We start from the raw sequence: 9,657 nt of genomic DNA, 5'->3' as shown, positions 1-9,657 counted from the left end.
TTGATGGTATTTAGAACAAGCATAGAGATTTCTAACCAAAAATTTAAAAATCAACTTCCAAAATATGACAGCAGAAGAACAGCTGCATAAAAGACTTCATGGTGCCTAAAGTGTTATATCTTGTGTTAACAAAATCCACACATCGTTCACAGTGTTTGTTAATGTGATGGCAGGTGTGTGAAAAACTTTAAAAATAAACGCCTCAGTCTTCCTCTTTCTCATCTCTATCCAAAATTTAATACTTAATGTTCCTCTTCCCCATGTAATCTAATAGTGGTTAAAAATAAAAATGGAGTCTGAAGTGACTTAATACCCCCACCATTCAGTTGGACAGATATCACTATAAAATTGAGGAATATAACATATGCAACAAGAGCATTTTCTTTGGAATGACATTTATTACACGAGCAATGAGTGTCTAACTTAAAATGTAGAAAAAGAGCCCTAAAGCATGTTACAAAAAAACCCCTTTTTTTCCAATCTTAACTCGTTGATCACTGATTGGTTTAGCAGAAGTAATCATTATTTATAACAAAGTTCATGCTTAAAATTGTAAGACATGAAAATAATGTTTTGGTAAATCTCCCACAGTGGCAAGTACCAGGAGGATTCTTAACAACTTTCTGCATTCACGTTTTTAGAAAAGAAAAAAGATGGCCAGCAAGCCTCATTACATTCAGTCTGCCTGATTCAACTAAAGGAATTTAAAGGATCATTTTGTTCACTGCTACTGCTGGTGCACCACTGAAGTATTTTGATAAGACAATCGCAATAGTTTTCACAAGCATTTCCAGCATCTTTGAAATTTAAGAATGCAGGCTAAAATGCAGCAAGGAGAGAAAGCTGCCAACATTTAGATAAAAACTCAAAATCCAGTGTTATGAAACAGCAGGTCTCCTACTGCACAAACAAAAAAAAAAACAACTAAAAAACTAGTGAACTTCTTTTGTTTTGAAAGTGGAATCAGAAAACTGCAGTCACATAACACAATCAAGTTCACAACAACAGCATTAATAAACGATGACACAGCATGTTGTATATATAGTAGTGGCACCAGAGACTTTGATACAGTTCAGTCAACAGTCAGTCACACAAACAGGATCCAAGAGAGATTAACCACAGCAGCATGGACCCACGTAAACTAAACCAAACTTTATACTGCTGCAAGCTGCATTGTAACCACTGTTCAGTAAGTAAATGTGCTGTGGTAAAACTGACGGCAGAAAAAAAACAGAAAGCCCTTTAAAAAAAAAAAAAAAAAAAAAAAAGTGAACATGACCATTGCTGCTGTGCTATTATCAGCCAAAACATCACTGACCGTCGTGATGTTACTGTGCCATCATTTATTTCATGGGCAGTGAACCAGTAGTGGAGCAGTAAGATCCTATTTCTGCAGAAGGCCATTTTCTCAGATTTTTAAGATGTTCACGCTTCAGAGATCCAATAAGAATATAATTAACATAAATTCCAAGAATATAGCATCTGTCTGTAGGAATAGGTCTACAATAGTCTGAAAATGAATTCTGAATTGTAAGCATTTAAATTTACAATTTATGGGAGTAGTGGTTAAACAAATAAAAAAGGACCTTTTGCACTGGTAGGATCCTGACTGCTTTAAAAACAGCTCACACACACCCACATTTATTTTTGGCTGAGACAAAAGATCCAAATAGGGCCAGCAGTCTTGCTGTCCGTCCTTATTCGAGAGTCTTAAAAAGGCCTTTATTAAGGACACGTGGCATTAAATTACTGATCTATTGCAGTGACAATAGCACAAATATTACAGCCACATGAAAAGACTGTTGTCTTTTCCATGCACCAAAACATATTTTGCAGTGAGCAAACAGTGGCTTTTAAAACCTTGTCCTAAGGTTTAGAAATATTATGTGCATGGCCATGAATTTAAATTATTACCGCAATTTCCACTTCTGACATTTGGAAAACATGCATTATTATCACATACACACAAAAAACACATTTAGCCTCCATCATAAATGAGTCCTGGGTCTTCTGAACACCCGATGATTTAAAAAACAAAGCACAATCAGCATGTTCTTTTTACTTGGTAATATAAAAGTGCTGACCATGTCATTGTGACTGTGGTCTACTGAGTACTGCTGGAAACCTGTGTGTCTGTGTCTGTGTTTTCTTTTTCAGAACACTCACAGTTCATTCATAATAAACCCAAACCTCTGAGTTTATGTGACAAAGACTTTACATTGTACAATGTACTTTACTGAACATTTTGTCAAACAATATATGACCCTCACAAGTATACACAAACGTTAACTTAAATGTATTTCTGTTCACATGAACTACGACTGCAAACGTAGAAAACAAATGATCCCTCACTTGAGATGTTCCTCTTGAGCCATTTTAAGTCAACATGAGCACTGACAGTACATTATCGCATCAAATATTATTGTTATTATAGTTATTGTTAAAAACTGGAAAACTGCTATTAATAATTAAATACGTGACAATGTACGTTATGGACAGCTGTTACTATAGCAGTGACCCTTCAACCTTTTCTGTCATAGTCCCCATCAGAAGCCAAAAAGGTAAATGCAACCCTCCCCATAATTTTTATCAATAATTAACAATGATGCAAAATGATCAGAGCTGAATTTTAGTGACTTACAGGTCAACACGATGGCATCAGCAACTCCTCTTTATTTTCCCAGCATAAATCATTTTGATAAACTTAGTTTTACTTGACATTCATCCCCTCCGCCCCCACTCTACTGCCCCCCAGGGAGTTTGAGCATCACTGCACTATAGAAATAGCACGTATGGACTGGTAGTGTGCTTATGTTGCCTCACAATGCACTTCAAGGACTGTGACTTAAACAAAAAGTCTATTGCAGTCTGCCTCAAATGAGCTACCATAGCTGCCATTAATTCTGCCCAGAGATTGCTACAGAGCTATTTTCTGATTCTTCTTTTAGTGCAAATGCAAAGTTCTCTGACATACTCTGGGTTTGGATATTAAGGCCATAATTTATAAATATTCCAAAAAAATAATAAAAAAAATGTAAAACAAAATAGAGAAACTGGGATAAAAACTGGACTTGTTAGACCCAAAGTTGATGCAAAACAACTGGTCTTCATCAAGATACCTGACTTTATGGTTGTCTCAAAAAGGTTCACACAACCACATATTATTTATATCTATATATATAGAAACAAAAATAAAAAGAAACATCTAACTAACAGAAAAACGTCTTCACTTAAGTTAGATAAAATATAGCCACATTAAATTACATTAATTGTATGTATAAAAAAACACACACACACACAAAAACAAATGAAGGAACTCATGTACAAATTACTGTTAACTATGACTGAACTAAGCACCGTTTATGCTGGGATGTTATTACGGAAGCATCTAAATGATAACCTGTGAACAGCCTCACTTCCTTCCCATTTGCACTGTATGGGAATGCTGAACTTGAAACCACCATCGCACTGTGCCAAATCTTTCACATCACATTTTAAAATGCAGCTCGTCCTAAGAAGACACTTCAGGCATATGTTTGTCTATTTAAAGATGTTGACTGGCTCTGGACGCCTTCAGTGTGACATGAGAATATTTCCTTAAGACTGACATAAATCATCAATAACTGTAACTGTTACAATTAATTCGATTAGGGGCACACTTCTGACTGTTAACTGCATGTCTGGAAAGCAGCACACCAGGATCAGTGGAACACAGCTTAGAGAACTACCATGAATGATGAAGAACTGTTAAAACTACTGAAATGCAATACGAATTCAATTCATGGAGTGACATGCAGTGGTTAAATAGTGGAGTTTTGTGGTTTTAGAGGAAAATATCAAGCCATACAATGTTCAAGCTTAACAATCTGGTCCAGGGGGATTAAACTGAGCTTCCAGATTCTGAGCATATATTGTGCTTTCAGTTTTTTTTTTAAAAAAAGGGATTGTACTCATCTATCCATACATGTCTTTTTCACTGCCTTTGGATCTTGATTGCCAATAAATAAGAGTTTTCAGGCCTAATATGGCAGAACAGTGAGCTGTTCTGGCTTCGTTCGACTTTAGGTCCCTGACACACCAAACCAACAGTTGGCAACTGGGGCACCAACTTAAGTGTGTGACAGACCATTGCAACTTAGTTTCTGAAGCAAGTCCTTCAATATTGGCACTAGTCCAACCTCATCTGTGGTTGTCTGGACTTGCTGAGCTTGTTGTATCAATGATGGAGGCGGTCAGAGCGATCAGATCAGAACTGACACAGTAAATCTGTGATATCTTCTTGTTTTCACCTCCAGTTCATCTTTTATCCACAAGCTTAAGACAACAGGCTGATAGTATCAGACTGCAGCAAAGCACAGTCTGATATGAAAATTGAGTTTGCTTAGTTTGCTTTCCTTCTCTTTCCGGAATTATGAAGACAGACTGCTTACTAAAATATTTCCTCTCACACAGGTGCAGAACATATGGCATGCTGGCACTCAACGGGCCTCCAACTTGATGCTCCTACCAAGAGTTCACATGCAAATTTTTACAGAAGATGCTAGGCAACAAAAAGTCTGCACTAAATCTTGGCGTTCAGGCTGGTGTGTCAGGGCCCTAAGGCAGCCGGCAGCCAAAATGTAGGCCACAGTACACTGTCTGTGTGAAAAAGTCTGGGCGTGAGTTTCTATAGTGGAGCACATTATTTTCGGTCCATCTGTCTCTCTGTCCTCCAACCCCCAACCCTGGCCTTTCTCTCCCCATCTCAGCCTAAAGGATTACCATCGAGCACTAGTCTAGATCTAATCTGCCTTTAAGCTGGTCTGAGCAGCCCTCTCCCTATCTTTCTCTCTGTCTTCCTCCTGAAGGCGGGCCTGCAGCCTAACACAGGTGCTGGTGTCGCCAGTCCACAGAGCCTGAAGGAAGAGGTCTGTGTTTTCTTTTAACTGGTCTAAGTCATTCTGGGTGCGTCGGTTCTGGCGGTGGAGCTCCTTGGTGCGGAGTGCGATGTCTAGCAGGCCAGATTTGCTCAGGATGTTGTACGTGTTGCAGAAGCGCTTCCTCTTAGTGTCAGCATCACTATCATTGTGCTTATGTTCTCCTGGTGTGCTGCTATCTTGGGTGGCGAGCTTGGGAACAGAAACTGTCTCGTTTGTGGAGGCTGTGTTGTGAGTGACAGACAGGGAAGTGGTCAGCTCTGACTGGCTGACAGTTGATGAAGGCCTCTCTCTGGCAGGACTACTGCTGGTGCTGCCTTCTGTTGTGTGGAGTGATAGTCTGCTCTGGAGCCGGGGAGACATGGTGTTGGGGCTTGCGGGAACATTGGGAGTGGCTGAGCCAGAGTTACTGGCACTACCACACAGACTTCTCTGCTGCTTCTCTCTCTGACAGTGTTCTCTGTGGTTGAAGGTCAAACCGCTGCCTTTCTCTGACCCTGAAGAAGAGGAGGAGGTGGAGGAAGAGGAGGATGCAGTTCCTCTCCCAGATGAACTGGAACTGTCTCCAGGATGTGGAGCAATTTTGGGGTAGGATTTCAGGATTGGAAGATAATTCTTAGGGCGTCTGTGTCTAGAGGAGGCCTCTTTTGAAGCAGGGGAAGTTTGACGAGAGACCACAGGCTGGAGAAAGACAACCTGAGGCTGCTGGACCACCGGCTGAACCACCTCCACGGTGGGACTAAACCCCCAGGGCTTCAGAGCAGGAGGATTATCTCCAGGCTGCAAAAGAACAAATTCAAAATTAAATGCCTTAAGAGGTTAGTCCATCAGAAGCACTTCCATATTTAATATTTTAGTTCTTTTTCTGCTGCAATTACAAGCTACAATTTGACATAATGAGAAGAATTTAAAAAGTGGGGATGTGCAACACTCTTACACACAAAATGAGAACGAAACCATGAACATAGCATACCAATTAATAGGGTTGGGGCAATGCATCGATGTCAGCGATTACAGAAATATTATGATTTGCATCAAATGCACTGGCGCATTACAGTGAAGGATGGCTGTGCCCAGTCAAAGTATGGATCTCCAGAGAGAACAAGCTGCAGCTGAAAAACCTCAACAAAGACCATGTAAAGTGTGGAAGTATTTAGACTGAGACCCAACAATGTGATGCTCTGTAAGCACTGCAATGGGTTATCACAGCAGGTCAACTTCAACACTTTAAACAAAAGCATCCCAAGGTGCTTTGTTTAAGTTAGAAACGACAGCAAGACACCACCATGTTATCAACAGGCAGAATTCTGTTAGTTGTAATCACTTAAAATTGTATTTCTAAATGTTTCTTCAAATTTCTTCCCATATCACCAGTCAAAAACTTCCACAAACAAGAATTCCCATTAAAACTGATAAGTTACTAAATCACAATTGGTATACAATAGATATTTGTACTTGACAAATAACTACAATGATCAATAGTTAAAGAAAGTTGAATTATTTTAATGAAGTTAGTTTCAGTACTACTGCGTATAGTTTTGTCATGACCACAGGGTAACCTAAACTGTACAACTAATTCCACTTTCGAGGATCGGTACATGATGCAGGTCTACTGACCACATGCTCAACCTGTGTTGGAGCCATTCATGGGACAGCTGTCAGATATCAGTCCCCGCTTACAACATCAGCAGGAGTCACTCCAGTCTGCAGTGTAGTTCTGTGCGCCGATAATGTATTACTTTCACGTGCCTTTCTGCTACTTACAGTATCTCCCTCACTTTTGCTTGCTAGCCCACACATACATGCTCTCTCTTCAACTCTAAAGGCACCCAAGACTTTTCTACACCAATACCACTAATTAATTTCTATCACTGTCAAGAGATGCCCACAAACCTTTGTGCAGATGCAGATTAGACCAACATAATTGTGTCTGTCAGAACTGTTTTTTGTGTATATAGATACTTAATTTACTCATGGAAGGGAAATTTGGATTTGTACCAATATAAAATACAAAAAAATATACCCAAAAATACACTGAGAACTTGAGGCAGACAAACCATGCCAGGAACAATTCTATTTAAAGGTGGCCTACGAGTTACAATTACATTTTACCAATATGAGCACTGTAAGCATACTATGAGGAAATTTGCCAATAAAGAGTCAATAAAGTCAATAAAGAGGCTTAAAACAAACTGATACCATTACTGGTCTGCTTTAAAAACTGTTTGTGATTAAAATCTTTGTCATAAAAACTTAAATAACCAATAACTAAAGAATTAGTCAAGTAAACACCATTCTTTGCTTTTATCGTCTTATTTTTTCCTATTTTCATGATTTAATGACGTCTGAATTAATTTTGAACTATTTCCACCTTACTTCTGCATCTCATACATTGGTCTCAACCCTATGTGAGTGGTCTAGTCCTTTTTAATGACACATTTCCGTCAGTTGTAAAGGGACTGTGAAGACACATTCACAGCTGCATCAAAATTGGACCACAAGTTTCCTGTTCTGATCCTGTCGTCGCCAGAAGTACAAAGGATGAGGGCTGCACCTGGAAGTTTGTCCACACAGATAATGTTATTTGCTCAGGTTTATGTTACAGAGCAGTGTACCTGCTTGAGGAGGACATTATTCATGATGATCATGGGAGAGAGGTTGGAGTAGGAGCCTCCCACTACAGCCAGATGAGAGGGCTGGGACCCGGAGCCAGAAGTCTGTGGTCCCTGCTGTACAGCAGGGCGGGGTGAATCCTCAGAGTCTGTGTTGTCCATTGTGCTCATGTGCTCTGAGCTGGCATCTACAGAGCAGCAAAAAAAGTAATGATGGTTCAATTAAGTGACACTCTCAGCAATTAAAACTGTGGAAAGAACGGACTCGAACCTGAGAATCCAGAGTCTCTTTCTGAATCGGTCCGGCGGTCCCCAGACTTCATGATGCGTGGTCTGTTTGCTGCCCTTGAGTGACTCTCGGCCTTTCTCTTGGTGCTCATCTTTTTTCCTGTTTTAATGACAACACACTTGCTCTCACAGCAACTACATTAGCTAATAAAAGGATGGGAATCAAACAACACGAAGAAGACCCCTTTTACACGCCAGTGACAGTTTGTGTGACATTAATGAAAGCATATCGATTACTCCTCCATTGTTTTTTACGATTAGGCGACTCTAATTTAAGAAAAACACTGAAAATCCTTGCTGTTGTACATAAAATGTCAAAGTAAGCTACGAAAGCTAAATGAAAGTGTAACGTTTAACATCAAGATATGGAGTTGAGAACGTTAAATCTGCATGACAGGAAAAGACTACGTTAGCTAACTGAAGTAACTACGTTTTTAGTATTTAATATATGACGGCCTAAAATCAACTGAACACTTCATTAGCAATTAGTTTTAAGGTTAACACTTTGGTTAGCTACCGTTAACTTAACAACAGTGCAAGCAACGCTAACGTTAGAGCGATAACTAACATGAAGTACACAGTAACGCTGGGTACAGAAACAATAAAAAACGTTTACTAAACACAATAAAATGTAACATTAGCCTACTTTGCTCGTGGCCCTATTCCGACGACGCTGTCTATAAAGCTGGGCGATATGAGCTCGCTTTCAGGTCGAGCTGTCCTCTGTTGTTTCAGCGACTTCTACTCCTTGGCGTGGCCGTGGTTGCTGCTGTCCACAGCTACGTTGCCTGGAACTCGGTGTTACACGGTACCGTACACGAGACAGAGCGCCCCTCCCCTGTCCGCTCGATCACATACGGAGCACGGTGGCAACAGCAGTTAACCGGTGCAGTTTAATTGTCCTCCACGAGCGTCAAAACGGAAAGTAGCCTTTTGATGGCCCACCGGCTTTCGTTCATCAACCAGCAATTGTTCCGAAAAATGCAGGGGACAGGATATTCGTTACAGACAATCTGCCATATTTGGTAGTTAAGGGCGTGGTCTTGTCTGGAGTAGTGAATACGTCACATTCCTTAGCTTGCTGCGTCCGCCCACCTGGTAGGGTTTCTAGCTTCTGATTGGCTGACAGAACCAGCAGCTGAAAAACGTGACCGCAGCTAAATGTGTGGCAAGTTGAGGACATTGTGTTCGCCGTGCAGTCGGAAGGTGTACAGTACAAGCATGTTGAATACTGTTGGGGAGCCCAGTGACGTGAAGTTTAAAGCGTAATGTTCTTGATTATTACATAATAGCCTGGTTGCCCTGCAGCTAACCTAAGCAGAGCAACTCTGCTCTGCTCTGCTCTATGTTTGAATAAGTAAACACACCACAGTCGCACAGAACAAAACGTCCTCACGTGCAGGCACGCTGCTCTTTGCATTACTTGTACTTGTACAGCTCATTTCCTCGCCTATAACAATTAATCTGGAGGATGATGTTGCAACGGTTTCTGATAGATGTGTGCATACATCCCAACTGTGAGAAGACAGCCACATATAATGATTCAACATATAGTGAGAGATGCATAATAGGCCTTACATATACTGCAAAAGAATGCTCTCTTGAAGTAGTACTAAACTTAGAGTAGTTAAAGTACCTGGTGACACTCATTTGAAATCCATAAAATCTTAGGGTCATTAAGTCATATCATTTTATGATCGCCTCCTAAAGTTGTCTGAAATGCCTTATGTCCTCTTATGACCAATACTAAGCAGAATCTTGATAGCTGAATCTGACCACACCTCCATCATCTCACATGTCTCTAAAAGGCTGTGAATGCAACACGAATCAGTGGATAACAG

The 9,657-nt window shown here is 40.3% G+C and overlaps 1 protein-coding gene across 2 annotated transcripts; it reads right to left on the bottom strand.

The window, feature by feature from the left end:
* Positions 1-378: 378 nt before the first annotated feature.
* On the bottom strand, positions 379-8,851 carry cipcb (CLOCK-interacting pacemaker b). Of its 2 annotated transcripts, XM_046373405.1 has the most exons (4): positions 8,463-8,851; positions 7,800-7,916; positions 7,532-7,716; positions 379-5,696 (listed from the first exon to the last, which is right to left on the bottom strand). In XM_046373405.1, the coding sequence occupies exons 2-4, from the start codon at positions 7,906-7,908 to the stop codon at positions 4,782-4,784; spliced, it is 1,209 nt and encodes a 402-aa protein (XP_046229361.1). In that variant the 5' UTR covers positions 7,909-7,916; positions 8,463-8,851; the 3' UTR covers positions 379-4,781. The 2 variants fall into 2 exon arrangements, with proteins under 2 accessions (XP_046229361.1, XP_046229360.1); XM_046373404.1 differs by having other exon boundaries at positions 7,800-8,851.
* Between the last annotated feature and the right edge of the window lie 806 nt (positions 8,852-9,657).

This window comes from Scatophagus argus, chromosome 19, assembly GCF_020382885.2.
Source record: "Scatophagus argus isolate fScaArg1 chromosome 19, fScaArg1.pri, whole genome shotgun sequence".
Taxonomy (NCBI): Eukaryota; Metazoa; Chordata; class Actinopteri; family Scatophagidae; genus Scatophagus; species Scatophagus argus.
The sequence above is the reverse complement of the archived record's forward strand: the minus strand, read 5'-3'. Positions and strand labels throughout refer to the sequence as shown.